Consider the following 17,817-nt stretch of genomic DNA (forward strand, 5'->3'; position numbering starts at 1 on the left):
GTAAGTAAGCGTATCTTATAAACTTCTCTACTTTTACGTTTTACTCATTAACTACGTTTTCTCTTAATAAACTTCTACAATGATGCAGAGTTACCTGTGGATCCAAAATCAAAATGTGAATTGCGGAGGTATATATACCGAGAAGCATTTGAATCATTCTCCATGAAAATTACATCTCTCTTGTCCCAAATCTCGCAGCCAATTTCGTCATCACTTGTGGAAGCATAGGCAACACAAAAACAATAGTTCTTGCATATGGCCTCACAGTCATTTAAGGTAAGTTTATCCCTTTCGCTGAATTTGAATCCATTCTGACGCATGATGGCCTTTCCAACCGTGAACCCATCACCCAGAATACACCTGCTAGATGTTTCCCCGTAACATCCATTACGGAGGGACGGTTCCCTACAAGAAAGGATTTCTTTTTCTGTGTTCATGGCCATACCAAAAACAGCGCCCGATGCTTTTAATGTCAACCTTTGGAATAAGATGACATCTTTGTACACAAAATACGTGAAGTACTTTTCTTTCTCTTCTGAATGGTAGCTAAAATGCTATGAAGCACGGGTGCGTTTCGAGACTCGGGTGCGGGTGCGGGTGCGGGTGCGGGACTCGGCAATTTTTGAAAAAGGTGGGTGCGGGTGCGGCGGGACTCGGCAATTAAAAAATTACTAAAAATATTTTTATTTATATTTTCTATTTATTTTTACTATTAAAATATTCTTAAAAAACACATTAAATTCACAAAACAAAGAAAGAAGAAAGCAAAAAACACAAAACAAAAAAGAAATGTCCTACCCTCTCACCTAATCATGCCATACCAGATCATGCACTATACCCATCTCAACCAACACATGTACATTAAGGTAAAATGACCAAAACAGCCACATGACTTTGGGTGCATCTAGGGGGTCCAATAGAATACAAAGCAAAGGGCATTTTGGGGTAATCAAAGATTTTTATATTGCAACTCTGTCACGGGCCAACAGAGTAGCATTTGTGTTTTTTTTTTTTTTTGAGAAGCCAGCCCGGAAGACCAGGCAAGAAAGTAGCATTTGTGTTAGGTTGCTGTGGAGATGCCGAGACGAAGAGCAGAGACAGAGAGGCAGATGAAGCTGAGCACACGCACACCGCAGAGAGCACAGAGAAGAGAGACGAGTGACGGAGTGAGAGAGAGTGTTTGAATTTCGGCCTGAATCGGCCGTTTCGTCCTGAACCGGCCATTTCGCCGATTTCGGCCGATAAGGCGCGAATCGAGTCGAGTCTCAGCCGCATCGGCGCGATTCGGGTCGAGTCTCAGCCGCGTCGGCGCGAGTCGGCGAAAAAAAAAAGAAACCACGTGGCAGACGCGGCCCGACGCGGCACCGACGCGCGGTCAGCTACGTCCCTCCCGCGTCGCACCGCGTCGGACGCGGGTGCGGCGCCTCTGGAGCCGCGTCCGTGCATCCCAGCTAAAATGGTAGTCTACATCATTTGATAACTCCTGTGGCAAGCTAAAATTAGATTTTTGCCAAAGGCCACTAACCTAGTAGATTTCATCATGCAACCAGATGATCAACTGGTTTGTGTTATTGGGGTCCATCGCAAGTTTGAAGGAGCCTGACGCAGGATCTTCGTCACTTGACCATGATGTTAGTGACCCTTTATGCCCAGTTTTTGTATTAATTCCAAGTTTCATTCCCTGGCAGAAGTTTATCGGTTGGATGGTCAAAGCTTTGCCACAAAACCTGTGTAAGAAAGTAATGTACAGATGGATGAACATATATGGTACCAAAAATTATCAACTTGAGCTTAACAAAAAGAACATGGGATATACAGTTGCTTCCTGCTTACAATTCAAACTTGATGACAACAAAGAGAATAAAAATAATCATGAAAACATGCTTATGATAAGGCTAGGCTGGAAGGTCCTCACTTAAATTGAAGAAAGCAAAGTTTCCTAACTGCCATGGAACTCTTGTAAATTGTAATGTTTTATGAAAATTGAATAAATTAACAAAACATGCTGTTAGAAACAACCTGCTTTATAGATCCATCTGAATTCGGCTCATGTACGACGAAATTGCCCGAATCTAGCAGAGTAGCACTTGTCTTGTTCACTAATGGAACAGAAAAGAGTACAATGTCCTCTCCACTATTGTGTGAGATTTTCACGTGGCCATCATTACTGATTGTAAGAATTCCAGAATTTTCATAGAGTGGGGAGTCTCGATTTGCAACCCACACTGGTTGTGGCTTCTTTCTCACATTAGCTTGTTCTCTCCATATGTTTCTTAGGAAGCCGTTTCTTCTATAGTCTATATCTAAAACCAGCTTCTGATTTGTTCTGGCTTTACCTGCATCCGCTTGTTTATGCCATATTCCCACATGACGTTTTCTTCCACTGCCACTAAAGAATCCTAACTTGTAGTTCCCTGAAGCAGAAGCCAAATACTGACCGTCTTTGAGCTGTTGGCCAATTACTAATGTGTTACTTTTGGAATAGTCAGGCTCCATGAACAGTGTGAAACAGTAAATAAAGAGAACATATGCTCCTATGTTAGCCATTGGAGGAAAGGGCAGAGGAAGCAATGTTGTATCAAATCACATATCAAAGGAAAAGGAGTTCCATCTAGCTTGAAACCTTACAACCCTTTGCTGGGTTCAGCAGATAAACTGTGCTGAATATTGATTCCTCAGTCAGGTGGCTAGCTGTGGGTGTTGTCAAGCTTGACATAGATGTCTGTGGTTCATATTAAAAATTTAAAAGTGTGGTGTGGAGTGAAACGCAACTGGCTCCCAATGCCCATGGTCAATTATTCACTCCCTTGAAATAAGTAGTTTGAAATTTTCCAAAAAAAAAAAAAAAAAAAAACATAAAACTTCGTTACCTATCAATGGAAGCCCGTAAATGGGCAAACTTAAATTATACAACCAATCAATCAACTGCTTAGCTTTCATATAGACAAGTTATACACCCACGCTATGCGTAGGAATATATAATTACTTTGTAATGCTGCATAATTTTTATTTATATTACTATTAAGAGGATTCAAAAAGTTAATTATGATTTCAAAAAACATCAAAAATACCCCTAATCTAATTAGATAATCCTCATTTTTTTAAAAATAAAAATACATGTAAAATTGTAATTCAACAAATTCAAAAACAAAAAATATCTAAGTAGATAATATTTATTCTTAAAAAATAAAAAATTGGGTTAAAATTGTAATTCAAAAAATTCAAAAAAAAAAAAAACTTCAGGAGAAAATCTTTTCCTAAAAATTAGTAGACTCTCTATTTAAATATATCTCACGCATGTTTAATACATTTTTTTCCCTAAAAACTAACACACACCAAACCTAGTAGTTTACCCTATTTCAAATCCTAAATTTTAATTTCTTAAAAATCCCTTCCTGTGTAAAAAAAGAGCCTCATCGCACGTGTCGAGCGTGTGTGATAAGGCTAGTGTATGATTAATTCTCTAAAATTTACTAAAGCTAATTTGAATTTTTTTGAAAAAAATTGGTTGTGTTTAATTGACGTTATTCTTCTTCTTCTTCTTCTTTTTTTAAAGAAGATATATTGTTCTTTTTTCAAGTGATCTATATTCTTCAAACTTTTGTTATAGTGTGTTATATTTTCCTTTTTCATTTCTACAACTAAATTTTTTAAGTTTCAAATTAATTATTTAAATTTCTCATTTTCCTAAGGAGATTGTCATGTTAATCAAATCTCATCACAAATTTGCAATTGATATTACTCAGATAATTGATAGGCACATTCAAATATTACAATTGTTCTCAATGATTGTTAAATGTTATCCTATAGCATTATTAAGAATTAAAAATAGTATATAAGAATTTTTTTTTTATTCTCTTTGATTGTTAAATGTTATCCTATTGTGTTGGGTTAAGATAGCATGACCCTGGTTAATTAATTCAATTACCCAAGTTAATTAATTAGGTCAAATTACATGCAAATCGTGGAGGCACCAATAAATCACCAAATAAACTAAATGCAGCGGAAATTAAATTGATATGGTGATTTGTTGATAGATGGAGAAAGCCTTTCATAAGGCAAATATACCAACCTATCCTAATATACCAACCTACAATGGAACCTTCGCTCCAATACCCAATTGGACTTGAACTTGTAGGAGTCTTTCTTTTCTTTGATACACAAATCTCTAATCTATGATTAACCCTTTGCACGGATCCCAGTACATAACTAACTCCAGCAACTTGAATGATTGTTGTTGGTTGCAAAGTTCTTCACTTTATAAACAATGAAGATCAAGAAGCACTTGGTTACGAAATCCTATGGCGTACAAATGCAGTAGCTTCTCACAGAAAAAAATTAAGCTCTTAGTTACTGTCTCCGTGTGTGACTGCTCTTAAATTAAGCCTTATATATGTCTAGGGTTGTGAGAGAAGAAACCCTAAAAAAATATATCAGCATGAGCTGAAATTCAGATCTGGAATTTTTGAATTCGTAAAGCTCGATAGATCGAACTGGTGTCAAGCTTGCCTAGTAAATCTTGATGGATGCCTTTTGTCGAGCTATCTGCCGAGTTTCAGTATCATAGCTTTTCTTCACTTGTTTCTTGGATCAATCTTCATTTCTTTAATACAACCACTTCATATGTATCAAACCCAACATAGATCTACCCAAATTATAAGTAAAATACGTTTTGTCAAAAGATAAGCCAATTACATAGAAAATATGACCCTAACAATCTCCCCCTTTGGCATTTATTGACAAAACCACAAGCATAATTATGAGAGAAGTATAAAACAACAATCTCCATAACTATTTCACAAAAAGCTACATAAGCTTAACTAATACAATGAGCTCTAGAAAAACTTTGCAAGAAAAGAGATCATGGCATGAAAGGCTTGCAACCTATCTTACCTAACACACTTAAACAAGATCTATCAAGGCATCAAGTGTGAAATAGAGACAAGTTATATAAAAGAGAAGACATGTGTATAAAGAAAGAAGAGAAACAACACATGTGAAACAGAGGTGAAGAAACATACATCATATATATATATATATATATATATCAAGTAAATACAATGTATGTAAAGTGGTCACATGACCATGGTAAATGAAATGAGAAAGATAAGACAAAACCTCACTACATCTCTTAAAGCACTCTCCCCCGAACTAGTTTAAATCTATGCTAGCTCTCCCTTTAACAACATAACTACTCTCTCATAACCAAAACTACTTCCCCTTTTTGTCACGAGTGACAAAGGGTTAATCAAGGAGAGGGAGTCATCTCAACATCATACTCCAAGTCAGAGCATCATCAATCTCATTATCTCCACCATTCGAAGACTTCTCAGTAGTCTCGGAAGAGGGAGAAGGAGAAAAACCATCTAGAAAAGACTGTTGTCGAGTGATGCAACTAATTTTAGTGTTTATCTAACACATCTCATAAAAAATATGGTCAAGACGACTACCAAAATCAGCACACATATGTTGAAACTGATCCATAATAGTAGCAAGAGATGCCTCCACTTTAGAAGAGGAAGGAGTAGAAGATGAAGAAGGTCGAGAGGCATAAGTAGCATCCTTCGTAGCACGAAAAGCAACGTTATCCTGCTGAGCCAGAGTAGGCTTCACTCGAGGCCTCTTGGCAACCAGCTGTGCATCATTCCTCAATTTAGATTCCTTGCTAATAGCACCCTTGTAGTAAAAGAGAGGAGAAGAAGGAATAGGGACGTGAAAGTGTGTGAAGATGTGAGTGATGGCTGAAGGAAAGATTAGCTTATCACGTGTGGCAGTGTCTCGATAGATATCTATCATAGATCCTATCATATGTGAAGGAAAATCTATAGAAAGATCCTTGAAAAGAGAGTGAAGAAAACGAGCACGAGGCTCAGTGATAGTGTTATAGTGTGATCCTGGTATGAGAACAAAGGTTATCACCATACAATGGATCCTTGGACCCTTAGCAAACTCGATTGTGGAGAAATTTAGAGTATCTCCCCACACCATGGCCTTCTCTCAAAAAAGTGAGGCCAAGTCGTCACGAGAGATGTTACGTAGACGAAGGTGACTAGGATAGTCTAGATGAGCTACCCTAGGAACACGTAGTACCTCAGAAATGAGCTCCACGGAAACCACAAAATGTGTTCCTCGAAAAACCGTAGTAAACCAAGGAACAGAGGTATCAATGGCGTGTATGTTGGAGTAAAACTCCTATATAAATACGCTAGGAAGAGGCATATCTAACAAGTCAAACAGAATGACCTAGCGTTCTGAATGAATTTCCTAATCACAAAAGTTCTTAACGAAGTCCTTTTAGGAGTCCGCATCAAGGAACTGAACTCTATCAGGAATAGAGGGAAGAGAAGAAGAAGTAGAAGAAGAACCACGACGAGTGATCAAGTTCTTGGAAGGAATAGACTTTTTGGGTGCCATAGTCAAGAAACTTTAGGAGAAGAAAAAAAGAAGAGTAACACAGCAGAGGAATATGCTTAGGAAAGAAAGAAAAAAGAGGTGTAATGCATAGTAATGCATGAACATGTTACGTGTAAACCAAAATTGCATCATACGTAAAACCCAATCCAAACTACAGCACTCACAAGATATAATTAGTCACATAGTCCTAGAATGCAAAAAACCTCACTCTTTTTAGGAGTAGCAGATAAAAGAAACTCAAAAAGAAAATCAGGTATAGTTTACATATCCATTACTGCAAGTTTTGTATTATATGTATACTTGGTAATAATTGAGGTCAACAGAATCCCTGATGACCGGATGGTTGGAATTACCGATAACAATTGAGCTAGGACACTTAGGACAAAAGTTAAATTAGTTGACTCATGTAGGCATCTATCATCCTTTTCATTGCTTACAACAAGACAAAAGATAAATGAAACCAAGTATAGGCTTATAGCCCTAATTAAAAATCCAACAAGTTTGTCTTGTTACATTTAGGAATAGCCTTTCTCACACAGGCATGTACATACCACGTTCATACATAACTACTGCATTTTAGTATCTATCAAGCTTCAAATCACAAAAACTAACAATATTTATGGAATAGTTTTTTAGCTTAGTTTCTGAAACCTCTGACTCTTCTGCAACTTTGTTGGTAAGAAATGGAGGTTATTTTGGAGGAGAGGGTTTAAGAGTTTCATTTGAAGCATAGAAACGACATCCAACATGGTGAGTCTATCCTTTGCCTAATCTTGTAAATATAAGAGACTATGATGAATGCATCTCAAATACATCAAATGGAGGGCTTGGTGCATCTAGTATTGTTAGGTCTATTAGCTCCAAACTTTCACCTTCATTCCATAACTACCACGCCTGATACAAGTCCAACTGTGCATAAAATGTCAACTGTTAAGTTCAAAATTCCAAATATAGGTTTAGAAGGATTCAAGTGAGAAACTCACTTATCCTATAAGGCTGAGTGAATACTCAAAGTGATAGCGACTATTGTTTTTTTTGCCAGTCATATGTGAGTACTCATTGTCCTCACATATGTATGGTTATATTTTTAGGTTCAATTTCAAAGAAATAAAAACTAATTGTATTTTGACAAATTTTTTAATTGAATCTTTATTTTGAGCTAAATTATTTATTTTTAATCATTTTTAACTCAATTTTCAAGCATCACACGGGTTAGAGACTGGTAATTTATAATAGTAGAACCCCAAAACTGAATACATGAGATTTTATTGAAACAACACTAATCATTACAAACTCTGAGGGCATATCACCACTAAAGTAAAAAGTGACCAATGAACTTTAGCATGAACAAGCAAATATGTACATGTGCAGACACACACACAAATTGAATTAAATTATGGTTGCTCCCCATCTCTAAGCTTTTGGCCTTGTACCAATATATCTGTCTCAAAATGTGTGTGTCTAATCAGTAATAAATAAATTAAACTAAGCAAGATAAGCTTCCTTCCTTTGCTAGACATCAATGGACAATTTTGAGACGAGATCATAATGTAGTCAAAATAGTTAATTGTCAATTACTAGAAGCCAACCTCCTGACTTTGTAGACCTTTCCTTTGGTCAAATTATTTATATAATTGCTTAATTATCATATTTGACTCCCCTACCGTGGACCCACTAAGGTCATATTCAAAGAAAATACAGGAGTGGTTTTGATCTTTGTTCCAACATTTTTTGTTACAAATCTTAGTACTATTTATGTGTGTGGATTGCACCTGGGACTTATTTGGAGGAATAGGCCTAGAAAGCATTTTAGTATTCTTATTTTTTTGAGCTTATTTGTGCACTCATTAAACTCTTTAAGTTCCACTTGTTTTGAGGGAATATTCATTAGGAAACGGCCAAGAGAAAATATTTTGATCATGTAAATTTCTTTACCATTTGACCATACCTAATGGATTCATTTAAGCAACATGCATCAAGTTTATCTGGCATGTGCTCTTAAAATAAAACAAGAAAGAGAGAATAGAAAGTGTTGCTTAGAAAGACCAATAGAAACTATTTAGCATTTTCTTTTGAAATGGAAGGAAAAAGTAGACTTACAAGTCATCTCTGATGGTTCACTACAAGAAATTTGGGTTTAGGCGACGTATGTAAAATGTCACTAAAAACCCCAAAAACGTCACTATAGACACAAATGATCTAAAGCGAAATTTTTTTGCGATGTTAAAAAACGTTGCCATATGTGACGCTTTAGTGGCACTCAAAAACTTTTAGGGACGTTTTCTAAAATGTCACTAAATAATATAACATTTTCGTACATGAGGTAGGAAAACACATTTAGCGACATTTTTAAAATGCCGCAAAGCATTTGTCCCCTTCCTTTTTAGTGATGTTTAAAATATATGACATTTAAAAAACCTGCTCATTATTATTTTTAAATATTAAAAATGCTATATAAACTTGTTTAAAATTCAACAATAACTAACACAAGCTTGTAATAGATCAAATATACCTATTGATCATCAATATTCCACAATAACAAATTAACCATAGATTCAAATATATACATACACACACATATATATAAATATAAATATATATATATATATATATATATGTTTAATACCAATACATGTATCATCTTGAATTGAACAAAACACTTTTCTACTACCAAAAAAAAAAAAAAAAAAAAAAACCTAAACTATGACAATATTAAACAAAGTACAATACTTCCAAAATAAATGTGGTTGTAACAAAACACTTGTCTACCTATGCCAATGGAGTCATACACTTCGGCTTTGAAGAAGAGTGCATGAATTTAGTTTATGTCGGTGTTGTTCCTTGCCTCTTTCTTTGACAATTCATGAAGAGCATTTCATGCTTGCTGATAATGTCAATCCACTAACATTACAATTCAAGCCATTTCAACAGAATAAATACCACATGGCACCACACTGTTGACTGAACCATTCAACAATTCCTTAATCTAATCAACAATCCCACTCCCACCTATAAAAGCACCACCGCTGAGTCATTAATCCTTTGCAATATTCACAAAAAATTGGTGGATCTACTAGGTGTTTGGTGTGGGGCCTTTGGGTCCTTTCTAGAGTATTTGACCAGTTTGTTTGCCATAGTATACAAACAACACACTACAATAGAGGAAACCAAAATCTCAAATTGGTTTGAACTTGTAAGGTCTTGAAATTTCAAAAATTATTTTTGGGAAATCTCCATTGACTCTAGCCCACTCATTTCATCAGCCTTTGTGCACTCATTACATTAAGCTTTTACTATTTTTTATTCTTATTTTATTAATTAATTAATTATTATATTAAAATAATAATAATAATTAATTAGTGGTCCTACTCCATCACATCTAAATGCGAATCCCTCTCACAAATAAATACCACCTCCTCCCTTTTCCCATCTACTAGGTCCACTCCTTCTATACTAATTCCATCGAAAAACTATATAGCAGAAGTTAAAACAAAACACAGGAACAAAGAAACAAAAAATAATTGAGAATTGACAAGCAGCCAAAATAGACATAGATTAATGGATACATCTTCTAGTCAAGTCAGAAAACAAAGGAACGGAAATGAAATTTGGATCCAAGATATACTACACCAAAAAATTCTAAGAAAATGTAGTAAATTTTTTTTTTTTTTAAAATGGAAGTTTGTGACTAACTGAATGAATCAACCACTAGTAACTAACTACTAGTTGCCTTTACATTACATTACTCTAGTATGTATTTCAGGAACCAAGCACAAAATCTCAAAGAGAAACACAATGTTTAGCTAGTAAACAACACTATTACCCACAAAAAAAATAAGAGAGAGTACATGAACCTGAAGGAAGGCAAGCTTAGGAAGTGTGATAAGAATGGAAGAGTAAATCAAGCATCAAGCATGAGGAGCAAAGTGGCAGTGGGTGGTGGTGGAGGTCAACGATGGTCATGATGGCTTTGAAGGTGGAGGTGGGTGGTGGCTAGAGCAGATCGGTGATCTTGCATCACTAGTGATCTAGGATTTGATCAGCGGCTAGACTAGGGCAGAAGCTAGGTGGTGGCTAGGCTAGATCAATGGCTAGACTAAGGCAGATGGCAGTGGCGGTGTTAGGGGAGAGTGAGAAGAGAAGTTATGAGGAAGAGGAAGAAGTGGGTACATGAATGGTCAAAGAAAAGAAAGAAAAGGATAAAAAAGAGTGTAGGAAAAAAAAAGTGGGAAATGAAAAATTGGGGAAAGTTTGTGCAGGAAGACTAAAAATGATGGAGGGAACATATAGTGACGTTTTCAAAACGTCACTATAGAGGTTTATTTCTTTTTTTTTTTTTTTTGGCCTCTGGGTTACAGCCACTATTTTTAAAAAACTTCGCAAAAGGCACATGCTTTAGTGGTGCAAGACAGAAACATCGCAATATACTACTTATAGCGGTGGATTAAAAAACGTCGGTGCTAAAAAAAAAGCTGCCGAAACCCGGATTTCTTGTAGTGGTTTTAGGGTATGAAATTGGTTGTGTATCAACATTGCATTATTGGTATGATTAATTTATTAGTGGGCAGTGAGCATCATTTTTTGTAAAGCATATTCTAACACTAAAATAACTCTTTAAATTTGGGTTTAGCTGTATAAATTAATAACACTCGGAAGAACATAAACAAATAAATTTAAACAATCGTACACATATAGCCATATACATAGACTATATACTCGATGATTCTCCCAAAAATGAAAAATACATTGGCATATGTTTGGTCCTAGTGGACATAAATGCTAGGTTGAGCAGATAAATTACGTTGAATTTCGATTCTTTTTGAAGAGAAAACATACAACCTGATTACAATCAGCTGGCTATGTAACTATAGGAAATATTTATCTATGGAAAAGTGTGGAGTGAATACAACTGGCTCCCAAAGTCCATGGTCAATGCAATCCCTTGAAATAAATAGTGAATGAAATGTCTTGGTAGGATCCCAGTGAAGAATAGAGATTTTCAACTTTTCAAACACGTAAAATTGATTTTTTTTTTTTTTTTTTGAGAAAATGACTTGAGGTGTATATTTGTTTTCAAGACTGACTACTTTGTTTGAAGCTTTCAAATAAATAAAAAAAGAAAAAAGAAAAAGAAAATCATTGTTTTCTATCAATGGAAGCCTGTAGATGGGTAAACTCAATTTAAACCATCAAACTCTCACAACAGAAGGGAATATACTACTTTTAAGTCTAGGGGTAGGTAAAAATTCTTCTCACTTAAGAAAACGTGGGGAGGGGCAAGGGTCGTCTTTGTTTACAGTTGACTTAGACACAAGCTTTTGCTGGGCTTATCAATTAAAAAAGATATCCAACAGCTTCTAGAGTAGAATCTAGGTGCAAATGATCTAGCTATATATATATATATATATATGACAAATAAAAATCCTCCATCTCCTTATTTTGTGTTCCACTTTATACTATTCATATATGACACCTCCTTTCCATATGAATAAAATAAAAGGTGAGATTGCCCATTTTAAACGAAATATTGATTTAAAAAAAGAAAAAGAAAAAGACAAATATTTGGTTTGCAAGTTTATTCTGTTTCTTATGGTCTACAAGTTTATTTCACAATTTCATTTTACTTATGCAGTATAATAGTTTGCCTTTGTTAGCTTTTTTGTCTTGTTTTAAGAATCACAAATAGTAAATATTTTTGTTTGTTTTGACAATAATGTTTTCTAGAAAATGAGTAATTTTTCAAAACATATTTTCTATAAAATTATCAAAATAAGTCATTATTTTTTTATTGATCAAAATAGTTTTCATCTTGCTTTTTAGTGACGTTTTAAAAACATTGCTATAGGATTGATTATTTGCGGCATTTTAAATGCGGCATTAAAAAGTATTTCCTCTTATTTTTTAGTGACATTTTTAAAACGTCTCAAAAACCTGCTTATTATGTAAAAAAAAAAAAAAAAAAAAAAAAAAGCTATATAACCCTATTTAAAATTCAACAATAACTAACACAAGCTTGTAATAGATCAAATATACATATCGATCATCAATAGTCCACAATAACACATTAACCATAGATTCAAAAAATATATATCTATATATATATATATATATATATAATACCAATACATGTATCATGTTGGATTGAACAAAACACTTGTCTCCTACACCAAAAAAAAAAAAAAAAAAAAAAAAAAAACCTAAACTATGACAATATTAAACAGAGTACAATACTTCCAAAATAAATGTGGTTGTAACAAAACACTTGTCTACCTATGCCAATGGAGTCATACATTTCGGTTATGAAGAAGAATGCATGAATTTAGTTTATGTCGGTGTTGTTCCTTGCCTCTTTCTTTGACAATTCATGAAGAGCATTTAATGCTTGCTTGTAATGTCAATCCACCAACATTACAATTCAAGCCATTACAAGAAAATGAATACCACATGGCACCACACTGTTGACTAAACCGTTCAACAACTCCTTAATCTAATCAACAATCCCACTCCCACCTATAAAAACACTACCACTCGAGTCTTTAATCCTTTGCAATACTCACAAAAAAATTGGTAGATCTACTAGGTGTTTGGTGTGGGGCCTTTGGGTCCTCTCTAGGCTATTTGACCAGTTTTTTTGCCGTAGTATACAAACAATACTACAATAGAGGAAACCAAAAACTCAAATTGGTCTAAACTTGTAAGGTCTTGAAATTTCAAAAATTATTTTTGGGAAATCTCCATTGACTCTAGCCAACTCATTGTGATCAGCCTTTGTGCACTCATTACATTAAGCTTTTACTATTTTTTTATTTTTATTTAATTAATTAATTATTATATTAAAATAATAATAATAATAATAATAATAATTAATTAGTGGGCCCACTCCATCACATCTAAATGCCAATTCCTCTCGCAAATAAATACCACCTCCTCCCTTTTCCCATCTACTAGGCCCACTCCTTCTACACTAATTCCATTCGAAAAACTATATAGCAGAAGTTAAAACAAAACACAGGAACAAAGGAACAAAAAATAATTGAGAATTGACAAGCAGCCAAAATAGACATAGATTAATGGATACATCTTCTAGTCAAGTCAGAAAACAAAGGTACAAAAATGAAATTTGGATCCAAGATCTACTACACCAAAAAATTCTTAGAAAACGCAGTAATTTTTTTTTTTTTTTTTTAAATGGAAGTTTGTGAGTAACTGAATGAATCTACCACTAGTAACTTACTAACTAGTTGCCTTTACATTACATTATTCCAGTATGTATTTCAAAAACCAAGCACAAAATCTCAAAGAGAAACACAATGTTTAGCTAATGAACAACACTATTACCGACCAAAAAATAAGAGAGAGTACCTGAACCTGACGGAAGGCAAGTTTAGGAAGTGTGATAAGAATGGAATAGTAAATAAAGCATCAAACATGAGGAGCAAAGTGGCGGTGGGTGGTGGTGGAGGTCGACGACGGCCGCGGTGGCTTTGAAGGTGGTGGTGGATGATGGCTAGAGCAGGTCGGCGATCTAAGGAAAGTGTGATTTGATCGACGACTAGACTAGGGCGACGGCTAGGCTAGATCGACGGCTAGACTAGGGCGGATGATAGTGGCGGCGTGAGGGGAGAGTGAGAAGAGCACTTATGAGAGAGAGGGAGAGGGAGAAGTGGGTACACAAATGGTCAAAGAAGAAGAAAAAAAAAAAAAAAAGGAAATGAAAAATGGGGAATGCTTGTGCGGGAAGACTAAAATTTTTGGATAAGCCAAATAAATGGCTTTGAAACAGTACTTTTTGCAACGTTTTAATAAACGCCGCTATTGCTCTGGGTTACAGCAACGGTTTTAAAAAACGTTTGCAAAAGGCACAGGCTTTAGCAGCGCTAGTTAGAAACATCACAATATATTACTTATATATAGCTGCGGATTTAAAAACATCACTAAAAAAATGCCGCTTAAACCCGGATTTCTTGTAATGGTTTTAGGGTATGGAATTGGTTGCGTATCAACATTGCATTATTGGTATGATTAATTTATTAGTGGGCAATGAGCATCATTTTTTTGTAAAGCATATTCTAACACTAAAATAACTCTTTAAATTTGGCTTTTGCTGTATAAATTAATAACACTCAAAAGGAGATAAACAAATAAATTTAAACAATCATACGCATATAGCCATATACATAGACTATATACTCCCAAAAATGAAAAATACATTGGCATGTGTTTGGTCCTAGTGGACATAAATGCTAGGTTATGCAGATAAATTGTGTTGAATTTCGATTCTTTTTGAAGAGAAACCATACAACCTGATTACAGTTAGCTGGCTGTGTAACTATAGGAAATATTTGTCTATGAAAAAGTGTGGAGTGAATACAATTGGCTCCCAAAGTCCATGGTCAATGCAATCCCTTGAAATAAATAGTGAATGAAATGTCTTGGTGGGATCCTAGTGAAGAATAGAGACTTTCAACCTTTCAAACACATAAATTTGATTTTTTTTTTTTTTTTTTTTTGAGAAAATGACTTGAGAGGTGTATTTGTTTTCAAGATTGACTACTTTGTCTGAAACTTTCAAATAAACAAAAAAAGAAAAAAGAAAAATAAAATCATTGTTTTCTATCAATGGAAGCTTGTAGATGGGCAGACTCAATTTAAACCATCAAACTCTCACAATAGAAGGGAATATACTGCTTTTAAGTCTAGGGGTAGGTAAAGATTCTTTTCACTTAAAAAAAGTAGGGAGGGGGAAGGGCCTTCTTTGTTTATAGTTGACTTAGACACAAGCTTTTGCTGGGTTTATCAATTAAAAAAGATATCCAATGTCTTCTAGAGTAGAATCTAGGTGCGAATGATCTAGCTATATATATATATATATATATATATGACAAAAAAAATCCTCCATCTCATTATTTTGTGTTCCACTTTATACTGTTCATATATGACACCTCCTTTCCATATGAATAAAATGAAAGGTGAGATTGCCCATTTTAAATGACATATTGATTTAAAAAAAGAAAAAGAAAAAGACAAATATTTGGTTTGCAAGTTTATTCTATTTCTTATGGTCTGCAAGTTTATTTGACAATTTCATTTTACTTATGCAGTAGAACAGTTTGCCTTTGTTTGCTTTGTTGTCTTGTTTTAAGAATTACAAACAGTAAATATTTTTGTTTGTTTTGATGATAATGTTTTCTAGAAAATGAGTTATTTTTCAAAAAGTATTTTCTATAAAATTATCAAAATAAGTCATTATTTTTTTATTGATCAAAAATAATTTTCCTTTGACTAATTTTTACTAATGCCACCATACACAGGAAAACATGAAAAACTATCTTTATATAAGGTTTTCACAGCGTTAACGTAATCTAGTACCCAACACAAATAACTGAAATTTGGCTTAAAACTAAAATTATAATAGGACTTTAATATAAATAGTTAGGATTCATGCACACACAGACAAATCAACAATTGTGAAATCCAACATTGCAATGGACGAAAGAGAGAGCGAGTATTTTGTATGTGAATGAATCTGTGTATTTAATAAACAAGCTCTGGTTCTAATATAAGAAGAACAGAGGCGGGAAAAACTAAACAAATAACTAACAAAGAAACTAACCAATAGAAAACTGACATCTGTCATCTAGCACTACCTAACTCTACTATACAGAAACTACGTGTAGTTTATCGGCTAATAAATAAACGACTTGTAGCTTAGGCTATAAACAAAATTATTGTTCTTGAACCTCACATATTCTAACATAAATCTCGTACCTTAAAAAAAAATCTTGTAGCAGCAGCCAGCAGATCATGCCCAGGACTCCAGGAGTAATGGTGAGATCCAAAGTGCACCAATACTGAAGCACAAAGCAGCTACTGCCTACTACAGCTACAGCTCCATCGATCTTCATCGCCCATCAATGTCTTCAACTTCCACGCTTCACAACTACACACTACTAATCCACGCCTACCCAACCAGCTCACTTTCACAGCCACCATTAAAGTACTGAAAACCCATCATCACCATCACCAAAAACTCAACTTTTTGCCCAAATAAACGCTTTCTCTTGAATACCCAGGATTTGGTTTGTTGGGATTTGGCGATTAAGAGTCATATTCAATTGTGAAATGGGAAAATTGGGTTCAAAATTGGTCATGGTTCGACCTTTTTTTGCAGGCAATGAAGAATGCTTTAGGCTGCAGGGAGTATAGCTTGTAAAAGTGATTGCGAAACTGACTGTACATTTGAATCCGCAAGAGGGTTTATGTGATTGGTCAATTTGATCTCTAGAGCCAGAGGAGCTTTTAACGGCTTGTGCATTTGAATAGATATAATCTTTTGGGTCTATTAAGTCTTTGAGTTACAAAATAGAAGAATGTTCTGTGCCTAATTTATTTTAACTAGTTGCATACCCGCGCGTTGCGCGCCGTAATTTTTTTAGGATGGTCTCATTAAATTTTTTATTAATACTATAATTTTAGTTATTAACCATTTGATTTTCATTAGTTTTTAAGTTAACAAAAACCTTAAATATACCCTTTTTTTTTTTTTTTTTTTTAACCTTTACACACACACATAGTGAATCTTTACACATACCTTTAAAAAAACTCTATATATTCCACTTTTTTGGATGCGTAAAATTATAGACTACTACTCCATAATAATAGTGACTAATTAATTTTATATTTTTTTTAGTGATCTCATTTGTAACGCTTCTTACCATTATCATATATTTACTAACTGATAATTTGCATAACAAAGACGATAAATGAGAGGTAGCATTGTTCATTAGATTTTCGAAAGTAATAGTGCATGAAAATTATATATATAAATATATATATATTATAAATAAGGTTAAATGAAATGTCAAAAAATGGATTTTTAAATTTTCTAACTTTATTTCTTATTCAATTTCTACTACTATCAGAGAACATCTCTTTTTTAGTTATAATTAATATGGTTTCCATAGTTAGAATTTGATTAGTTTTAAATTTAAATTTAGTACTATGATTGTATTTAATTATTGATTGTTGATTTAATTTTTTAAGTGAATTAAACGGTTTATGTTACTACACTGTAAAGTTTTTAATGTTCTCCAGACGGTAATCTCTATTTTATTTTTTACTTCTCCTAACAACCTCTTTGTTTTCCAATCAACGATTACTAATTGACGTTTGTTTGTTTTGTTTTTTTTTTTCTTTATCTACTCTTTATTACTTTGTATTGGTATTTTTTCTATACCATCTCTCTCTCTCTCTCTCTCTCTCTCTCTCTCTCTCTCTCTCTCTCTCTCTCTCTCTCTCTCTCTCTCTCTCTCCACTGGCAACCTATCATTTTCCAAAATTTGATGATGATTCTATGACATTAAATATGCATTATTAGTTTTTTTTTTTTTTTTTTAATTTAGT

General features: G+C 34.1%; 2 protein-coding genes across 2 annotated transcripts in view; both read right to left on the minus strand.

Annotated features, from left to right (window-relative positions):
• The window catches only part of LOC126725479 (G-type lectin S-receptor-like serine/threonine-protein kinase CES101), a 93,087-nt gene that overhangs the window by 25,964 nt on the left and 49,306 nt on the right, over window positions 1-17,817 (minus strand). The window lies entirely within an intron of this gene.
• LOC126725483 (G-type lectin S-receptor-like serine/threonine-protein kinase At1g67520) lies at window positions 1,537-2,769 on the minus strand. The gene has a single exon (XM_050430246.1). The coding sequence runs from the start codon at window positions 2,545-2,547 to the stop codon at window positions 1,993-1,995; it is 555 nt and encodes a 184-aa protein (XP_050286203.1). The 5' UTR covers window positions 2,548-2,769; the 3' UTR covers window positions 1,537-1,992.

Source organism: Quercus robur, chromosome 5, assembly GCF_932294415.1.
Source record: "Quercus robur chromosome 5, dhQueRobu3.1, whole genome shotgun sequence".
NCBI lineage: Eukaryota > Viridiplantae > Streptophyta > Magnoliopsida > Fagales > Fagaceae > Quercus > Quercus robur.